The sequence below is a fragment of the Oncorhynchus mykiss genome, chromosome 1, assembly GCF_013265735.2.
Source record: "Oncorhynchus mykiss isolate Arlee chromosome 1, USDA_OmykA_1.1, whole genome shotgun sequence".
In the NCBI taxonomy this organism is placed as follows: domain Eukaryota; kingdom Metazoa; phylum Chordata; class Actinopteri; order Salmoniformes; family Salmonidae; genus Oncorhynchus; species Oncorhynchus mykiss.
The window spans coordinates 63,682,801-63,704,624 of record NC_048565.1 but is presented as its reverse complement, the minus strand read 5'-3'; the positions used below and the strand labels follow the sequence as shown (position 1 = coordinate 63,704,624).

The following is a 21,824-nucleotide window of genomic DNA, read 5'->3' as shown; positions in this document are numbered from 1 at the left end:
CGGGCGGCAGCGGTGTGAGGAGACGAGGAAACACCTCAGAGAGAGGAAAACATACCTTAGTTATGATCAACTGAATGACTAATTTTTTAAAAAATTAAGTAGGCTAATGCAATTGAAGGCATGTATGAAATTCTTGCTTATAATGAAACTCCCAATGTCTTATTATACTAATTGAAAGCAATAGTCGTGTGTGGTTACATCACGTTTCAGCATGATAATGCACGGCCCCATGTCGCAAGGATCTACACAATTCCTGGAAGCTGAAAATGTCCCAGTTCTTCCATGGCCTGCATACTCACCACACATGTCACCCATTGAACATGTTTGGGATGCTCTGGATCGACGTATACGACAGCGTGTTAAAGTTCCTGCCAATATCCAGCAACTTCGCACAGCCATTGAAGAGGAGTGGAGCAACATTCTACAGGCCACAATCAACAGCCTGATACACTATGCGCGAAGCAGATGTGTCACGCTGCATGAGGCAAATGGTGGCCACGCCAGATACTGACTGGTTTTCTGATCCACACCCCAACTTTTTTTTTAAGGTATCTGTAACCAACAGATGCATATCTGTATTCCCAGTCATGTGAATTCCATAGATTAGGGCCTAATGAATTTATTTCAATTGACAGATTTCTTAATATGAACTGCAACTCAGTAAAATCTTTTCAATTGTTTCATGTTGCGTTTACATTTTTGTTCAGTATAGTTTGCTCATATACAGTGCACTCAAAGTATTCAGACCCCTTGACTTTTTCCACATTTTGTTACGTTATAGCCAAATTCTAAAATGCATTAAATAAAAAAAAAATCTTCAGCTATCTACACAACATACCCAATAATGATAAAGCGAAAAACAGGTTTTTAGAAATATTTGCAAGTGTATAAAAAAAAAAAAATGAAATACCTTATGTAAATAAGTATTCAGGCCCTTTGCTATGAGACTCGAAATTGAGCTCATGTGCATCCTGTTTCCATTGAGCATCCTTGAGATGTTTCTACATCTCGATTGGAGTCCACCTGTGGTAAATTCAATTGATTGGACATGATTTGAAAAAGCACACAGCTATCTATATAAGGTCCCAGCAAAAACCAAGCCATAAGGTCGAAGGAATTGTCTGTAGCGCTACGGGACAGGATTGTGTCGACGCTCAAATCTGGGGAAGGGTACAAAAATTAAACAGCATTGAACGTAGCCAAGAACACAGTGGCCTCCATAATTCTTAAATGGAAGACTTTTGGAACCACCAAGACTCTTCCTAGAGCTGGTTCTTGGTCAGGAAGGTGGAGATGGGAGAACCTTCCAGAAGGACAACCATCTCTCCATCTCCACCAATCAGGCCTTTATGGTAGAGGAAAAGGCACATGACAGCCCGCTTGAAGTTTGCGAAAAGGCACCTAAAGACTCTCAGACCATGAGAAACAAGATTCTCTGGTCTGATGAAACCAAGATTGAACTCTTTGGCCTGAATGCCAAGCGTCATGTCTGGAAGAAACCTGGCACCATCCCTACGGTGAAGTATGGTGGTGGGAGCATCATGCTGTGGGGATGTTTTTCAACTGCAGGGACTTGGAGACTTGTCAGGATTGAGGGAAAGATGAACGGTGCAAAGTACAGAGAGATCATTGATGAAAACCTGTCCAGAGCACTCAGACCTCAGACTGGGGTGAAGGTTTACCTGCCAACAGGACAACGACCCTAAGCACACTGCCAAGACCACGCAGGAGTGGCTTCGGGACAAGTCTCTGAATGTCCTTGAGTGTCCAAGCCAGAGCCCAGACTTGAACCCAATCTAACATCTCTGGAGAGACCATAGTTGTGCAGCAATGCTCCCCATCCAACCTGACAAAGCTTGAGAGTATCTGCAGGGAAGAATGGGAGAAACGCCCAGCTTGTGTGCCGAGCTTGTAGTGTCATACCCAAGAAGATTTTAATCGCTGCCAAAGGTGCTTCAACAAAGTACTGAGTAAAGGGTCTGAATACATGTAAATGTGATACTTCAGTTTAGATTATTATTTTTTTTATAAATTAACAAACATTTTAAAATGTTTGGGGTATGGGGTATTTTGTGTACAGTAGATTGAGGAATAAAAAATCATCTATTTAAGAATAACCTAAGAAAATGTGGAAAAATTCAAGGGGTCTGAATACTTTCCGAAGGCACTGTATTAGCTGATCAGAACATGTTGCTAGCATGTAATGTAAATTAACAAGTGGATTTTGCTCTTCACTCGCATAGTAGCATGTCCTACTCCTGACCTAAAGCCTGTGGCTTGGCTGATAATCAATCAATCCGATTTTGTTTCACTGAGTCTCTGTCTGTGTATTTTGTTAATTGAATAATCTGTCTGGGCAAGTGGAAGTGGTAGCTCCTTTATTCGTTTGCTCATCTATCACTGATCACAAACATTTAGCATGCAATGATGTAGCCTAAATCAACTGTATTGTTTTGCTCTTGTAATATAATCTAAGCCTAATATAATCTATCCATCATCGAGCTGTGAGAGCGCATCCTGTTTTGTCTTAGTGTAACCCACTTCAGCATCACCAATAAATCAGTCATTCATGTCATTACAAAGCATACGAGTCATTCATGCCTTTAAATACAATCAAGCATTAAAAAAATAAAAAATAATAATGAAATAACAAAGGAGCCTTGAATAATTCAACAATAAATAAATAAATACATTTTCTGCCAAACGTACATTTGAATAACCGCTTAAAAGCCCTGTGTTTTTGAATGCATGTTTAATTAGGAAAACATTTCACTTCACTTTGATAGTTACCAGGTCCAGAAAGGCACATTAGCCGGGCAGCCATAGGGTGTGTGTTGTTTAGGATGTATCTGCGTTAAGATGCCACACGGAACATGGGCTTCTCCTGATACTGAGATGCACTGCCTGTCGTGGTCTTGTGGATCGTCATTCTCCCGAGGGCACTCAAGCCTACTTGTATCGTCATTTGAAACGTTTCAATCGTCAGGAAAAATAGGTTGAATCACGGACATAAATGTCTCTGGCCCAGCCGATATTGGAATGCTGGCGGCGTTGGTGTCTGCAGCTGCTGCGGCTGAGAGATAGATGTAGTAGGCTAAAAGGTACTCGGACACGCATAGTTTTTACTTTCTTAGCGCGGCACGGCATGCCCAAAACCCGCCTGGCCAGAGTCAATTAATTGAATTTGAGGCCCGGCCCGGTAGAAGACCGGGCCCCGTCGGGTTCGGGCTAAGAATGAGAACTCTATAATAGAGACATCTCCTATTTGAGAAAAAGTGGATGTACCAATCTGTGTGAACATGCTCCAGCACAAATACGCCTGTATGCCTACTGGTCATGAGGTATACTGTGGCTCAGAACTGTTTTCATGTTGAAGACAAGTTAGACGTTTTTTATGCTGCTCAGAAGAGGAAAGAGGAGAGGAGGAAGTCAATTTTACCTTTCTCTTAATAAGCTGTCTCTCATTTTCTCTCCCTCTCCTTTTCTCTTTCTCTCCATCTCCAGTCTACAACCCAGGCCGGCACAGAGAGAGAAGCACATCCTCAGGTCTCACTCTTTCTTCTTTTCTCTCTCTCTCTCTCTCTCTCTCTCTCTCTCTCTCTCATCTCCCTCTCCCTCTCCCTCTCCCTCTCCCTCGCCTATCTCCCTCTCTTATCTCCCTCTCACTAATACTATTGATTACTAAAATTACAACCCAGAAAATAAAGGATATTGGTGTTGCAACGTTTATTTTTATGTCACTCTCTTTCTCTCTCCCTTCAGGTTTTATTTAGTCAGTGGCGGAGTGCCCTTCATCATCTGTGGAATCACAGCAGCCATCAATATTGAGAACTATGGCAGTGGGGAGACGGCACCCTAGTAAGTCACCCAGCAGTCTCCTATTCTCAAGGTCACAGTTTGAAACTGTTTTCTGCACACACACACACACACACACACACACACACACACACACACACACACACACACAGTGCCTTGCAAAAGTATTCATCCCCCTTAGCGTTTTTCCTATTTTGTTGCAATACAACCTGTAATTAAAATAGATTTTTAGGTAATGGACATAGTCAAAATTGGTTCAGTGAAATTAAAAATAAAAATAATACAAAAAATAAAATGTTAAAGTCGTGCGTGCACATGTATTCACCCCCTTTCCTATGAAGCCCCTAAAGAAGATCTGGTGCAACCAATTACCTTCAGAAGTCACATAATTAGTCAAATAAAGTCCACCTGTGTGCAATCTAAGTGTCACATGATCTGTCACATGATCTCAGTATATATACACCTGTTCTGAAAGGCCCCAGAGTCTGCAACACCACAAAGCAAGGGGGACCACCAAGCAAGCGGCACCATGAAGACCAAGGAACTCTCCAAACAGTTCAGGGACAAAGTTGTGTAGAAGTACAGATCAGTTTTGGGTTATAAAAAAATATCTGAAACTTTGAACATCCCACAAAGCACCATTAAATCCATTATTAAAAAATGGAAAGAATATGGCACCACAATAAACCTGCCAAGAGAGGGCCGACCAGCAAAACTCACAGACCAGACAAGGAGGGCATTAATCAGAGAGGCAACAAAGAGACCAAAGATAACCCTGAAGGAGCTGCAAAGCTCCACAACAGAGATTGGAATATCTGTCCATAGGAACACTTTAAGCCGTACACTCCACAGAGCTGGGCTTTATGGAAGAGTGGCCAGAAAAAAGCCATTGCTTAAAGAAAAAAATAAGCAAACACATTTGGTGTTCGCCAAAAGGCATGTGGGAGACTCCCCAAACATATGGAAGAAGGTACTCTGGTCAGATGAGACTAAAATGTAGCTTTTTGGCCTTCAAGGAAAACGCTATGTCTGGCACAAACCCAACACCTCTCATTACCCCGAGAACACCAACACCATCACAGTGAAGCATGATGGTGGCAGCATCATAGTGTGGGGATGTTTTTCCATCGGCAGGGACTGGGAAACTGGTCAGAATTGAAGAAATAATGGATGGCGCTAAATACAGGGAAAATCTTGAGGGAAACCTGTTTCAGTCTTCCAGAGATTTGAGACTGGGACGAAGGTTCACCTTCCAGCAGGACAATGACCCTAAGCATACTGCTAAAGAAACACTAAAGTGGTTTAAGGGGAAACATTTAAATGTCTTGGAATGGCGTAGTCAAAGCCCAGACCTAAATCCAATTGAGAATCTGTGGTATGACTTAAAGATTGCTGTACACCAGCGGAACCCATCCGACTTGAAGGAGCTGGACCAGTTTTGCCTTGAAGAATGGGCAAAACTCCCAGTGGCTAGATGTGCCAAGCTTACATACCCTAAGAGACTTGCAGCTGTAATTGCTGCAAAAGGTGGCTCTACAAAGTAATGAGTTTGCTGCGGGGGTGAATAGTTATGCATGCTCAAGTTTTCAGTTTTTTTGTCTTATTTCTTGTTTGTTTCACAGAAAGAAAGAAAAATTGCATCTGCAAAATGGTAGGCATATTGTGTAAATCAAATTATACAACCCCCCCCAAAATCCATTTTATTTCCAGGTTGTAAGGCAACAAAATAGGAAAAATGCCAAGGGGGGTGAATACTTTCGCAAGCCAGTGTACACACCTTCTCAACGGCTCAGTGTCTAGACTCCATGCACTGATATCCTGCAACAACCATTTACCTCATTGACACTCCAAAATAGATGAGATACTGATAGATCTGATGATATGAGTCACACTTCAGTGTATGTTGCTCACCCCCCACCCCCCTTAATGTTCTTATCACCCAAGAGACCTATGTCTCTTCTCTGTGTGTGTTTATTAAGGAAACACACTCATACTGTAATACTAATGTAGCCTACTGTGTGTGTGTGTGCGTGCGTGTGTGCGCGTGCGTGCGTGTGTGTGTGTGTGTGTGTGTTGCAGCTGCTGGATGGCGTGGGAGCCCAGCCTTGGAGCCTTCTACGGCCCCGTGGCGTTCATCGTCCTGGTCACCTGCGTCTACTTCCTGTGTACCTTCATTCAGCTGAGGCGCCACCCCGAGAGAAAGTACGAGCTGAAAGCCCTGAGTGAGGAGCAGCAGAGGCTGGCATCCATCACCGACGTGGGTAGGCATTGTCATCAAGGGGAAGGGGAGCCCGGAGCCCTGCCACCACCTCCCAATGGAGGGCATTGCCATGCGGGCTGCCACTCGTCCACTGCCATCAACCCCTCTATGCTGGCCAACGAGCATTCGTTCAAGGCCCAGCTGAGGACGGCGGCCTTCACCCTCTTCTTGTTCGTGGCCACGTGGGCCTTCGGGGCGCTGGCTGTTTCACAGGGCCACTTCCTGGACATGATCTTCAGCTGCCTGTATGGTGCCTTCTCCGTCACGCTGGGCCTCTTCGTGCTCATCCACCACTGTGCCAAGCGGGACGATGTGTGGCACTGCTGGTGCGCCTGCTGCCCCGGGAGACGCGCCAACCACGGTTGCCACGGCCATGGTCACGGCCACACTCGTCCAAAGGTTAATGTCAATGGGGATGCCTTAGGGCATGGGCACGGGCATGGGCACTGCCACCTGGATTCGCCGTGCCCAGGTAAGGCCCTGTTAGGAGGACACACCCACAGTGGCACCTTGGGTCACTGTAAGCATGGCAGCCTGGCGTCGTCGCAGAACCATGTGACGTGCCTGCCCGCCGTGGTGCCGTGCTGCGCCGCCCTGCACAGCCAGCAGCTGATGGAGGAGGAGCCTCCCACACACGTGCTGCTACACGCTGACCCCGAGGGCTACCGGCCAGACATCCATCTGCATCGATGCCTGAAGGGCAGCACTAGGACTAAGCCTCGCCACTTCAGCCGTCACCGGCAGGCTGGCACAGGAGGGGGAGGAGGGGTGGGAGAGAGGGAGTACGCCTATCACATCCCTACTAGTGTAGACGGAGGCTCTATCCACAGCTCCCACACAGACAGCCCTCACAGTACGCACGAGCGTCACGGACACATCTGCCACCTGGCTGCTGCCCCTAACGAAGTGGGCCACCACACTTGCCAAGCGGCAACGGCTCACGAGGCGGCGCTGGCATGCCACGCCCCCTGCCATCGGCACGTGCCTTGCTGTGCCAAGGCGGACCTGTTCCCCACTCTGTGCCAGGTGGAGGCAGGCGACACGGGCACCTTTCTGTGCGGCTGTGGCAAAATAGCCAATGAGGAGGACGTGATTATGCCTCATCACCACCTGGAGATGCACCCGCGCAGACAATCCTACCCCCAGAACCCGCCCCCCAATCAGAATGGCATCCTTAAAGGTGGCCTGCACGAGGGTTTCCTGTACGGATCAGACAGCACAGGGAATATACGCACTGGACCCTGGAAAAATGAAACTACTGTGTAGTCTAAAGATGGGGGGGGGAGATATAGGCATCCATTCCCGCCCCAGCCTCCTTCCCTCCAATCCTCAACTCACCCCTCCTTTCCTTTCTAGGAACTATAAAAATGATTTCACAACTCTTAACATCACGACTTTTACTTTTTATTCTTTGTTTGTTTTCACGTGTTCCTTGTCCCATTTGGGGTGGCAGGGTAGCCTAGTGGTTAGAGCGTTGGACTAGTAACTGGAGCGTTGCAAGTTCAAACCCCCGAGCTGACAAGGTACAAATCTGTCATTCTGCCCCTGAACAGGCAGTTAACCCACTAGGCCGTCATTGAAAATAAGAATTTGTTCTTAACTGACTTGCCTAGTTAAATAAAGGTAAAAAATACAAATTCACTTGACAGATTATCTGACATTGTCATATAAAGATCCCGATGACCAGCCATACAGAACTGATTTTTCTCCTTCATAGAGGAATGTGAGTTCCATGTGCGAGTTACAGTACCTTTTGTCAAAGGTATTTTTACCACTATACTATATGTTATTATTATTATTATTATTATTATTACAGATCTATCGAGGATGGAGATTATGGATGTGTGTGTGGATGTGTGTGTGAACAGAACACCCGTGTTTATTCTTGCTCAAAGCAAATGAGATTGCGTTCTATTTTGTGAGTCCCTAAAATCCTCCGACTACTCTCTGACTTGTGTACCTGCAGTACTTCAAGAAGCTCAGTATCAGTGTTTTAGGCAAACACACCAGCAATTTAGAGTCATTGGTATTTTTGCCATTTTTAACAAAAAGCATACTTACTATAATATACTGTGAATATCAGTTAGAGATTATCTTAGTAATATACAAAGATGTCTACTCTCGTCAGAGTTCCGTGGATGCCGATACGTTGTGAAAATGTAAAAAAAACAAAAAATACACATTGGAAAAACCGAAACCACATTGAGTATTCTGTTACAGGTTGATATTGAATGTTCTTGTCTGTATGATGTCTTACTGTTGTGTTTTTTTTTTTTTTAGAGCGAAGTGTACAACAACAGTCACATTGTCATTGTGTATATTTGCGGTGTTGGTGCGATAGTGACATCACATGCCATGACCAAGCAGCAGCCGTTCCAGGCTCAACCCTTTCCTCTTGCCCCATTTGATATACAGTAAAACCAAGCCAACATTTTCCATCTCTGGCAAGGCATCACAAAATGGTTGGAGGTTCATTCAATGGGTCACGTCCGAAATCAATGCTTAAACACAATATTTCATTTCTTTATAGGAAACAGAGCATGCGAGCCTTGTATGTAGCTTTGTGCTGTGTTTTTGCTTTGTATATCAATGCACATTTCTTGAAAAACGCCATCACTTTTGTCTATGGAGCAGATCAAGCTGTGTTCGCTTATAACATGCCGTGAAACAAACAATTATATTTTTACACGATTTTTAGTATCATTATGCCATTATTATGGATGCTCCTGAAACCATGTTCTGTTAAGGGACAGAGGACAGGGCAGAGGATTCAGTGTTGAACATTTAACCTTATACAGGTGGTATTATGTATGGCGGCCCTAAGAGCCAATTTATGCTTGATTCAAAAAATGTGGTGGGAGGCGCTGTAGGGATGGTGTGACGCAATTGCGGAGCCTCTGGAGGCACGCCGAGGCCAAATTGAGCTCCGTACCACATCGCCGTGTGCTCCGTATAGCTCCGCATTGACATGGTTGGTTAACGGTAGGCGAGGGCTTAAAGTCCTGCCTAAACACAAATCAACTTCCTTCACAACAGCTCTGCTTTGCGAAGCGCAAGAAGTAAGAATGCCCCTGACTTCCGCAGAGGCCATATCACCGTAAATGCTGCGCGGCCAATGCAGCCGTCAGATTGACCACGCAGCGCCTTTTAAGTGGCAAAGTAATTTAAGAAAATCTCATTTGGCTCCCTCAGGGCCACCGTAGTTATGTTCGGTATGGAAACCAGTCATTCCAGAGTGAGAGAGAACTGACAAGGTTAATAGAGAAACAATTCCCTACCTACAAGAATACAGCAACTCCTGCCTGGCCAAAACCACCTTGGCGCGCCACACCGTCCATCCATCTTGTGCACTCTTGTCTATGTCCATAGAATTGGTTCTGATGAGTTCTTTTTTTTATACAAGATTTAAAATGTTAAAAAGAGTAAATAAATATATATGTATTGAAAATGTATGGGAAAGACCTCTTAATGTTAATGCTCAGTATCTGAGTTTAGAAATGTAATTTGTTCTTGGTGCATTTTTCCGTTTGCTTGTATTTTTGTTCTGATCTTTCATAAAGGGTATGAGGACTGGCCATATATTTTGTTACATTTGACACATAGATGCACTAACCGCTATGGGATACCGGGACTTCATGTCACACACGTCAACTGTGATTCAATTGTGATCTGAAATCAACAAGGGACTTGATTTTAGAAAGAAATGTTAGAATTTCTGAAAAGAGAGCATTTTTAGATGTACATACGTAAAATGAATATTTCTGATTTTGGAAGACAAACACTGACCGGTAGCAAAATGAGCCGCCATGAGACTTCAAGACTATGTCAGACGAATATCGATGCTGTGTAACAGTTTCACTAAATAAACCTAACATCCTTGGTATTCTTAAATCATCCCTGCATTAAACATGTCTATGAGAGACTACATTGCTTTGGTCTAATTCCTATACCTCTTGGACATCGACATGTCTTAAAAGCAAAAAGAGCTTTCCAAGTGTGTGAACTTCAGTGTTTGTTACCATAGGCCTCTCTATCTGCCACCTGTCTCATCATTCAGCAGTAGTACTGCCAATTCAGCCAGCTGGATAGCTTGTCAGATCTCTGCCAGTATACACTTGTGGTACTGTAACAAAACCCAAAGCCAGTCTTCACGTTTCTCTACAATCAACAGCACAGATACCAATACATGTATTCGTGTGTGTGTGTGTGTGTGTGTGTGCGTGTGTGTGTGTGTGTGTGTGTGTGTGTCTGTGTGTGCCTGTTTTGTTCCTCTTAGTTCATTTTGCAGTATTCATATCTCCTGACAGCAGTGGTGGAGATGGAGATGTCTTAAGGACTCGCCACAGGGGAGGAATTCAAAAGGAAAGCAGGCTTGACTGGCAGTGTGTGTGTGTTGTGCGCGCTTGCATGTGTGCTCACATGCATGCCAGCGTGGGTGTGCATTTGTGTGTGCATTGCGCGCCTGATCGCGTGCACTTGTTCGTGACTGAGTGTGTGCGTTAGTGTGTTAGCATGAGTGTGTGTATGTGTACAGTATGTGAGGGAGTGTGAGTAAATGAGACTGTGTCTTTTGTGCATCACAAATCAGGCCAGGGCTGACAGGCCATGAAACGAGCACATTTAATATGCAGCTGGCCACACGACACTCAGCCCCCTCCCAGCCATCAGATTATTCCTTTAACTTTGAGCAAATAAAAACCCAGGCCCTGCCTTTAAATTGAGCCCTGGAGACAGACTTTGTCAGAGATCTCTGTTTGACCTTGTGGAATGCTTTTAAGGTCAGTCACTGGTGTATATGGTGTCTTATCTAGAGAGGTGATCTGATTTACCCAAGGGAGGACATAGAGTACTGTAAATATTTGTTGTGCGATGTTGGTGACGGTGGTGCGTTGGCTCGTGTGTGTGTGTGTGTGTGTGTGTGTGTGTGTGTGTGTGTATATGTGTTGATGACAGGGTGGTAAGCGGTTCACTGACAGATGAGTCCAAGTGTTGATGACTATGGTGATAAAGAATGCAGGGCACGAGGGGGAGGGATTCATTAGATGTGGTGTTTCTGAGCCAATTAATTTAATCCTGGATCTTCTTTTGGTGGAACCTCAGATTGCAGTACCCTATTCCCTCAGTCTAAGATGGAGAACAACAGGCAGAGAGGATAGAGGATGCATTTCCACCCACAGGAAAACCTGAAGGTCAGGAGCAGTGGTGCCCCTCCACTCCGAGACATTTCCTTCTGTTTAATGAATTTTTTAAAATCTGTATTAATCAAGACAAATGTAACGTTTATGATACAATTTAGCTATGTTGTATTTTCCTGGTTTGGCATTGGCTCCCGATGAATGCTGACAAGTGCTCACCGACAATAGTCAGCTTTATGTACTGTATCTTCATATCTCACTGTAACTGCCAGGGTTGGGGAGTAACGGATTAAATGTCATCAGTTACATGTAATCTGATTACAAAAAAAAACTGATCGGTTTATGTTACCAGCAAAGACATTGTAATCAGATTACAGATTAATTAGAAAAACTAGATCATTAATTTTTTGGATTACTTTTTTTTCTTTATTTTTGGATTACGTTTGCGGGAAAAAAATACTCTGACACCTTTCTGTTTTCTCAATGACATTCAATTCAGCATTGATGAAAGGCATTCATTATGTTTGTTCCATCTGAGAGCGTCTGACCACAAGTCAGAGACCACTATAATGACACACCAAATGCGTTGGATGGATCCTTTTTGTCTTCTTCTAATGCCTCTTAAGGGGAAAGTAATCCAAAACTAAAGGAAAGTAATCCAAAAATTGCATTACGGATAAACATATTGGACAGGTAACTGTAACAGATTACATTTAGAAAGTAACCTACCCAAACCAGTAACTGCAGCATTACTTCTCAGATATCCATCCACAGTGATTTGGCATCACGTCCACTCAAAGCATCATTTTTGAGTCTCTTTGTAGGTATATGTCATGATACTACAGACATGTTTCTGAAAGACTCTTGACAGTACACTGTGATCACCATGCTTATGTCATCCTTGACTCAAATAACATACACAGACCTCAAAGGGAGGGAGGCAGGCAATATGTTGAGAGAGGTGGGAAATGTCAAAGTATTTTGAAGTAGGATGAGAGAGAATAGTGATGGAAAGACTTCATTCTGTTGACGAGAGAGAGAATGACTTTGCTCACGTCAGCTCGACGGAGCAACAGTGAAGCCCAGCATGTGTGACTGCTGCCTTTGTGTGTGTAGCATCTCTCAACAGTATCTGCATGTGTGTGCATATGAATGATCATTAATGCTGGGGTCTGACTGTGTTTGCACTGCTCTTGCTGCTCTGCTAATGATGATGATGATAGTAATAAGCAGCAGGCACATTTCTGTGTCATGCTATTTCATGCTTTCGTGCTTCCTACAGATTTGAGAGGAATGGGTTGTTTATTTTCTCCACTGAGCTGTACAGTACAGTAGCTCTCTGCCTGCGGGAGGTTGGAGGATTGGAGACTGTGTTGTGTGTTAATGCAACACACAGACCATGAAAACAAAGGAGGAATGTGTTGGTTTATTTTCTTGTCATTGTTCTACATTCACCCCCAGTATTTCTTCTTTCGCAGCTGTCGCCTCCCAGCTAGTCTCTCTCCCTGCTTCCCCTGAGAAGACCTTAGTAGAGAGAGATGCTCCCTCAGTCAACACAAGGAACGAACCAAATTCGGGAATTCTACCCAACCTATTTTACATTGCTGGCTCACCCTTCGCTGTTGTGCCAGATTTGACTTCGTTACCGTGTCTGTGTTATTCTGTGGCGTAACAATGTGACTTTTGTCGAAGCGGAGTTTGGTGTCTCAATAAGTAACAAGTTCAAACGTTCTCTCATCGTTGTAGCCCTGACAGAGCACTTGGTGCCTCCTACTGTGCTGTTGTGTTGCCTTAGACAGACAGTTGGTATATAAAATCCTCTGTGAATACTGATATATAAATGTTATGTAATCCAAAGCTTATATGCACATGAAAATACTGCTATGTAACCCTATGCAAATGCATGCACAATACTCTAACCCAAAGCCTGTATTCATGTGAGCAGAGTTACCGCTGAGCCAATCGTCTGCCAGTCTCAGTCTCTGCTGCACTGTCTGAGCCTCAGCCCCCCCCCCTCCCCCCCCTCATCTCTACCCATGTTATTTATAGCTGTGTGGTGATGCAACACATGGTACAACTGGAATGGAGAAAGGAATCATGCAGTGGGTTTTAATACACAATACTAATATCAAGTGGATTATAGAGCCTAAGAGGCTGCTGTCTGTGACAGCAGGACCAGCCAGGGCCACCTCACTGAGGGGACAGCTGGGGAGCTGGTGACCGTGTGGTGGGGTGGTGGGGGGGGGGGGGGGGGGGTGGAATGATTACTACTCTAGTGTTTTAGCAGTGCTGAGAAAATCTGGCAGCATTGCCATGGACAGGTGTCCATCCTCTCTCTCTCTCTCTCTTTATCTCTCTTTCCTTCACTCTCACTGGTTATAACGGTTGTACATACTTAACACTGTCAACATGACCTACAGTATGTACAACCTTTATAACCAGTTTGAGTGAGAGTCAGTCTCATTGAGTTTCATACAGAAGTACTCTTTTACTATTTACTTAAGTACATTTACGGAGACGGGGATGGGCGAAGAAACGAATATCCTTTTGGTCTGTTCCTTCCTAACAACCATAGTACAAACACATACTCTGATTCATATTATCAGTACAAACGTGATGAAATCACAGACAATGATGATTCAACGTGATGTAACTAAGCAAAGATAGGTGTTGAATGGTTCCAAAGTCAAACACATTGCAGATAAATCCTGCCTATTGGGTAAAGCATCAGTTAGCGTGAACACTGTGAAGTGCTGCTCTCTGCTGGTTAAGATGCACAATAACACACGTGCACAGTACAGTACTGAGGCTGCTCTCGAGGAGGATGTCATTGGATACTGCATCTGTGGTCACTTTTTATGTTTTACAGAATCTGTGGTCGCTTATCCAATTCATCAGCAGCAGTAGGTTTGACTTAAGGTTAACAGGCTGGACACCAGAGTAGGGTTGGGTATAACTTGCGATGGGACTCGGGAGGACAGCATACCATAGTATATATGACCAGCCAAAGCTATAAAACAAATCATGTTTGTTTTTTATATAACTTTATTCAATAGTAATATAAATCAGAACAATTTCTATTGACATTTTGCACTGTTAATGAATTTTAAAAAAATACTGATTATTTGTACACACTGGTCATAATACACAGTGGCAAATGCAGCAGCTACTAGAACGCATAGAACGCAAATATGACTTGGCCAAGCGTGGCAGAAACACCAGGGCACTGCTCCAGCTCTCTAAATCATTGCCCACTTACGACCCTGACAGCTTAATTCAATTGATTTTATTAAGTGAAAGATTAGCCAGCTGAAGTAATTAAGTGTTCAGATGAAAGTGAAAAATTGGAGACAGGAGCAAACTCCAGGGGCCGCTGCTCACTCCTCTTCCCTCCCTCTAACCCCTCTCCTCAGTCTCCAAGGGGCAGTCTTGGGCATTCCACAAAACAACATGTTTGTCCGACAGTAATTCATCCCCAGTCTGAGGCAGTATGTTGTTGGTTGTTGCGTCTCATTGCTGTACATTGTTTTGACTGGGACTTGTCTGGAAGGCCTGATGAATATGTACCCTTGTTCTCTAGCTTTTCTGCCTGCATGTTCAATTTGCGTTCTAGCATGACATGAAAGACTTAAGAACTCTCTAGAGAAAAATGCACACAAACACACACGCACGCACACACACATCTTTAACATCAACACATTATCTAAACAGAGCAAAACATCATTAGTACTCAATGTCACAGAGAAGCTATCATGCTCATACAGTATGTGTTGTTTATTAGAGGGCACATGTTATTGGGAATAAGCCATCAACAGTTGATTTCTCAATTTAATTTACTTAGCCAGGATGGTCCACTCAGTAACAATTGCCAACGTTTTCCAGGGAACGTCTCAAATCACAGCATACACAGAAGCGCACACATCATACGCAGTAGCATACACACAAAGCCGCGCTCACACTGCAGCTATCTAGATTAGTGTACAGCTCTTTTGAAGGCGGACATGCTAGCTAGTTGTCGTGTGGATAAATCCAGCTTGTTCCAGAGCAATGGTCCAAAGTACTGCAGACTGTCTTGGAAAGCCATGTTTCTCCGCTGATTGTTGTGCCAGTAGGTGTGGGTCCTATTGGTCACAAGCTTTGGCTGCTGCTCAGGTGCTCCCCCCCAGATGATGGGTGGAGACTCCCACCTGAACAGGTCTGACCTATTCAGGCAGGTTGTGCCGTGTCGCCACTCGACTCAGTCGAGTGTCGTAACGGATCCTGACCGTCAGTGGCGGTTAGATTCCAGCTTTTTGCAGGTGTTCCCTCCGTGAATGCCCGGTCATGACACGAGCAGAGCAGCACTGTTGACGATACGCTGTAGCTGGTTAAGGCCTGTCTTATTGTACTGATGCATGGTGGGAAGCCATACCGTGGCACGGTAGTCCAGGTGAGTTGTTATCAGGGTGTGGCAGACTGTCAGGAGGTCTCTTGTCCTTTTTAGAGTGCTTTTTTAGAGTGCTATTACAGTAGTAACAGTTACTACTACGGTCTGATATGATGAATATACAGATGGAGGGGTTGCGTTAATTGATCTTCACCATCTTATGTCAGCCAGAAGCAAGATAGGATTTGACCTGAATTTCACATTTAACAGCAAACTCCTAGGAGCGATGCTCTACTCAAGAACGATCAAGTCTGGCAGATGTCATTTGTTTAATTAGTTTCAACAGTTTTAATTATGTAATAGCCAAGATGTTACCCAGAGCTATCTCATCACGGTGAGTAAAAGTTGGAGAAATACAAGCTCGTGTCTGTGTATGTCTCGTGTTACCATCACTTGTTTTCCCCAAAATGGAGACCAGTCCAATTGGTGTGTATTTATTACTTATATTGAGTTTGCAGACATCTTCTATTTAACCTATTTTACGTGCCCTATTCAAATTTTCCATGATTTACCTTGGTTTGCTATGTTTCTCTTCATTCTTAGTTGATCTATTGTAGACTCCTCTACTTTGGCTGGTCTCCTCGGAGACTGAGTGCCCCCCCCCCCCCCCCCTGCAGCTCCAGTTAAGGGCCTGCTGCTAGAGGGATAATACCATCACCACTAATGCGTGCTATCACTGCCAGTCACCAATACTTCTGTTCAGAATGGCTCTCTAGTGCATGTTCGGGTGCCATAGACGGGACTTTGTGTGAAATCCCCTGATACATTCCTTTAATTAAAAACAGTTAACTTCCTAAAGCCTTGTCTGTGCGGTGGCCTGGAATCTGCAAACCTGGGGTGTAATCAGTAGTCCAAATTTATGTAGGTCCCTCCCTCTTCTGTTTGCCTCTGTTTAAGAGCCGTTTTGCAACAGAATCTGCATACTCGTTGCGTTCATGTTTGTGTGGAGGTGGGGCTTTGGGCATTAGCTGTGCATTTGTCTGTGTGTCTAGGTCCATGCAAACATGTATGTCTGCATGCATGGAAGATGCAGGCACACATTTTCTTTCCTTGCCCTGCTCTGGAAGAAACTTTACAAGTTGGATATTTATCAGAGCCCACAGCACTGCTCTCACTTCACAGTATAGTGTGTAAAACCTTGTGGTGCCTCAAGCCTTTGGCTGCAGTGCAAGATCCCATCACAGGGCTAGCTGTACACAGAGCTGTACACAGGGCTAGCTGTACACAGAGCTGTACACAGGGCTAGCTGTACACAGAGCAGTTCACTGGGCTAGCTGTACAGAGAGCAGAACGGCTGTTCATTCACGTTATCCTTGTTCACATAAACCAGATGTTTAATTTGTGGACTAGATTACTTGTACTAACTCACAGCACATTTTTCAAGGAGAGGAAATGGTGTTAGTTCTGGTCTGGATGCCACGAGCATTCAACTGTTTTAATACTGTTCAGCTGATGGCCTGATGGCCTGCCTTTCCTTCAATGTTGAACTCTTCTTCTAGTTCAATAGATGTCTGTTTCAATACTCCAAAGCCTTACCTTTCCCACGGCCTATATAACAATCGTCTCAAAGGAGGGGGTGATGTGTTACACTAGGCGGTGATGGATCCAAACCCTCTCAGTTCAACCTGAACTTGGGGGTCGAAGTAATGAAGTAAATGTACATTTGTGTCCCGCTGCTTAGACATGTGACGTTTTGTAGGATATGTTTTCATTTGTGGATGTTTATCATCCATTTTGCATAGGATGTCCAATTTGTCTGATATGTTACGAATTCCAATTCATACAATATGTTGGAATGTCTTGCTTTCTCTACCATCTCTCCTAATACCGCTCAATCTCACTCATCACGTTGTATCATGACAGACGGTACCATTCCTGTTTACGTACTCTGTCCACGAGAGGTTAGGGGAAGGATTAGCTAACTTATGTAGTTGCATACTAGTGCTAAAATACAAAAGTTGTCAGTGATGTGATTTTAACACTCAACCTAGCGACCCGCTAGACGCTTGCATTATATACCCACTCGACCTACTCGGCCAGTCTTCCTCCTTTTTGCTTCTGCCTCGAGTAACGTGTCTTATGTAACTATACCAAACGTCAAATGTCATACTAATTTGACAGACCCAAATGTAAGTTTTAGTTGGAGCGGCCAGGCTGCTCAGTTACAGTATGCATCATCTTTGGCTTGTCCACACTGGGGACTTTGACACCTCAGAACTGCTTGTCTGCTGGTTGTCACAATCCCCTCAGGGCGGATGACTGTCTGCATGCTTGATCGACCTCATGCCACTGTTGTATAACAGTACTGTCCAGATGGCCCAGGTCAACCCGACTGGCCACATGCATGCATTCCCATGTATTACCCTGTGTCTATTAGAGGTCAAACGATTATGATTCTTCAACGCCGATAACAATATCGATTATTGGAGGACCAAAGAAAGCCGGTACCGATTTAATCGCCCGATTTTAATATGTTTGTAATAATGACAATTACACCAATACTGAATGAAGAATGAACAATTTATTTTAAATTAAAATACATAAATGAAATCTATTTAGTCTCAAATAAATAATGAAACATATTCAATTTGGTTTAAATAATGCAATAACAATGTTGGAGAAGAAAGTAAAAGTGCATTATGTGCCATGCAAAAAAGCTAACGCTTAAGGTCCTTGCTCAGAACATGAGAACATATATGGTGGTTAAATATTCCCAGTTAAGAAGTTTTAGGTTGTAGTTATTGTAGGAATTATGACGCGTCGACTATTTCTCTCTATACCATTTGTATTTCATACACCTTTGACTATTGGATGTTCTTATAGGCACTTTAGTATTGCCAGCCTAATCTCGGGAGTTGATAGGCTTGGAGTCATAAACAGCGCTGTGCTTCAAGCACTGCAAAGAGCTGCTGGCAAACGCAGTTAAGTGCTGTTTGAATGAATGCTTACGAGCCTGCTGCTGCCTACCACCGCTCTGTCAGACTGCTCTATCAAATATCAAATCATGTACTTAATTATAATAAACACACAGAAATACGAGCATTTGGTCATTAATATGGTCAAATCCGGGAACTATCATTTTGAAAACAAAACATTTCATCTTTCAGTGAAATACGGAACCATTCCGTATTTTATTGAACGGGTGGCAACCCTAAGTCTAAATATTGCTGTTACATTGCACAACCTTCAATGTTATGTTATAATTCTGGCAAATTAATTACGGTCTTTGTTAGGAAGAAACACAGTTCGCAACGAGCCAGGCGGCCCAAACTGTTGCATATACCCTGACTCTGCTTGCACTGAACGAAAGAGAAGTGACACAATTTCCCTAGTTAATATTGCCTGCTAACATGCATTTATTTGAACTAAATATGCAGGTTTAAAAATATATACTTCTGTGTATTGATTTCAAGAAAGGCATTGTTATTTATGGTTAGGTACATTTGTGCAGCGAATGTGCTTTTTTTTTGCGAATGCGCTTTTGTTAAATCATCACCTGTTTGGCAAAGTTGAAGTAGGCTGTGATGCGGTGATAAATTAACAGGCGCCGCATGAACTATATGCAACGCAGGACAAGCTAGTTAACCTAGTAATACCATCAACCATGTTTGGTTATCTAGTGATTACGTGAAGATTGATTGTTTTTTATAAGATAAGTTTAATGCTAGCTAGCAACTTAATTTACTTCAAATTTATTTATATAGCCCTTCGTACATCAGCTGATATCTCAAAGTGCTGTACAGAAACCCAGCCTAAAACCCCAAACAGCAAGCAATGCAGGTGTAGAAGCACGGTGGCTAGGAAAAACTCCCTAGAAAGGCCAAAACCTAGGAAGAAACCTAGAGAGGAACCAGGCTATGTGGGGTGGCCAAGTCCTCTTCTGGCTGTGCCGGGTGGAGATTATAACAGAACATGGCCAAGATGTTCAAATGTTCATAAATGACCAGCATGGTCCAATAATAATAAGGCAGAACAGTTGAAACTGGAGCAGCAGCACGGCCAGGTGGACTGGGGACAGCAAGGCGTAATCATGTCAGGTAATCCTGAGGCATGGTCCTAGGGCTCAGGTCTTCCAAGAGAAAGAGACAATTAGAGAGGGCACACTTAAATTCACACAGGACACCGAATAGGACAGGAGAAGTACTCCAGATATAACAAACTGACCCTAGCCCCCTGACACATAAACTACTGCAGCATAAATACTGGAGGCTGAGACAGGAGGGGTCAGGAGACACTGTGGCCCCATCCGAGGACACCCCCGGACAGGGCCAAACAGGAAGGATAACCCCACCCACTTTGCCAAAGCACAGCCCCCACACCACTAGAGGGATATCTTCAACCACCAACTTACCATCCTGAGACAAGGATCAGTATAGCCCACAAAGATCTCCACCACGGCACAACCCGGGATGATCACATCAGTGACTCAACCCACTCAGGTGACGCACCCCTCCCAGGGACGGTATGAGAGAGCCCCAGTAAGTAAGTGACTCAGCCCCTGTAATAGGGTTAGAGGCAGAGAATCCCAGTGGAAAGAGGGGAACCGGCCAGGCAGAGACAGCAAGGGCGGTTCGTTGCTCCAGAGCCTTTCCGTTCACCTTCACACTCCTGGGCCAGACTACACTCAATCATATGACCCACTGAAGAGATGAGTCTTCAGTAAAGACTTAAAGGTTGAGACCGAGTTTGCGTCTCTGACATGGGTAGGCAGACCGTTCCATAAAAATGGAGCTCTATAGGAGAAAGCCCTGCCTCCAGCTGTTTGCTTAGAAATTCTAGGGACAATTAGGAGGCCTGCGTCTTGTGACCGTAGCGTACAGCCTAGTTAAATAAAGGTAAAATAAATAAAAAGGGGGCTCCAACCCTCCAAGAGCCTAAACATTTACATCTATTTGGCCAAAACATAGAAGTCTATAATGTTCTGTACTGTGTTGTATTGTACTGTAAAAAAAAAAAAAAAAAAAAAGGGGAACAGAAAGTCAGTTTCACAATTCAGGGCAATATTTAAAATATGTGTGAGACGTAGATATGTCTAGGTGTGTCTATGTAACATACTGTATGTTGTAAGAGATGGGTGCTGAAAGTTTGGTAAAAATAGGATATAAATGTAAAAGAAATTCCACCACTTCTGTAGAATCACCCATACACACTGAGTATAAAAAAATATTAAGAACACCTGTTATTTCCATGACATAGACTGACCAGTTGAAAGCTAAGATCCCTTAATGATGTCACTTGTTAAATCCACTTCAATCAGTGTAGATGAAGGGGAGGAGACAGGTTAAAGAAGTATGTTTAAGCCTTTAGACATTTGAGACATGTATTGTGTATGTGTGCCATCCAGAGGGTGAGTGGGCAAGACAAAATATTTGTAAGTGCCTTTGTTGAACGGGTTACGGTAGTAGGTGCCAGGTGCACTGGTTGAAGTGTGTCAAGAACTGCAATGCTGCTGGGGTTTTCCACACTCCAACAGTTTCCCGTGTGTACCACGAATGGTCCACCACCCAAACATCCAGCCAACATGACACAACTGTGGGAGGCAATAGGAGTCAACATAGGCCAGAATCCCTGTGGAATGCGTTTGACACCTTGTGTTGTCCATGCCCCAGTGAATTGAGGATGCAACTCTATATTAGAAAGGTGTTCCTAATGTTTGGTAGACTCATTGTATGACTGGTTATGATATCAGGTGGGTCACCTTAGTCTGCCTCAGTGTTATCAGATGACAGCAGCTGCCATTGTGGAGCGCACGCCTGCCAAATAAGGGCTCATTTGTATACTGTGGATGAATCTCCCAAAGGGAAGCAGAGCAGCTGAGCAGCCGTAATCCGGTTGTCATTAGTTACGACATCAACAAAGTCAAAATATGGCTATATTATAAGAATTAATTCAAACAAAAACATTTATTTATTTATTTATTTAAGGTTAGGGTTAGACATAAGGTTAGCAGGGTGGTTAGGGTTAGGTCTAAAATCAGATTTTAAGAAAATAAATTGTAGAAATAGGCGTTTAGCCATAATTATGGTTTTGTGGCTGTGGTAACTTGTGACGACCCCATATTCCCTGAGGAAATATCTTGTGAATATGAGACTGCGTTTTTCTGCTATGGGGGTGCCAGCTATGCTAAAATATGAATTACCCAGATAGTATAATGCTATAGCCATTGTGCGGATGTGTGTGTTCCCCA

General features: G+C 43.8%; 1 protein-coding gene across 2 annotated transcripts in view; it reads left to right on the top strand.

Moving 5' to 3' along the window:
* LOC110526836 (adhesion G protein-coupled receptor A3) overlaps positions 1–10,018 on the top strand; it is a 286,109-nt gene extending 276,091 nt beyond the window's left edge. The window contains exons 18-20 of one of the 2 annotated variants that reach the window (XM_036982667.1): positions 3,505–3,546; positions 3,763–3,858; positions 5,896–10,018. In XM_036982667.1, the coding sequence (XP_036838562.1) occupies positions 3,505–3,546; positions 3,763–3,858; positions 5,896–7,342 (1,585 nt within the window). In that variant the 3' untranslated portion in view covers positions 7,343–10,018. The remainder of the gene's footprint in view (positions 1–3,504; positions 3,547–3,762; positions 3,859–5,895) is intronic. The other variant, XM_036982670.1, reaches the window with a different exon arrangement.
* Positions 10,019–21,824: the final 11,806 nt, after the last annotated feature.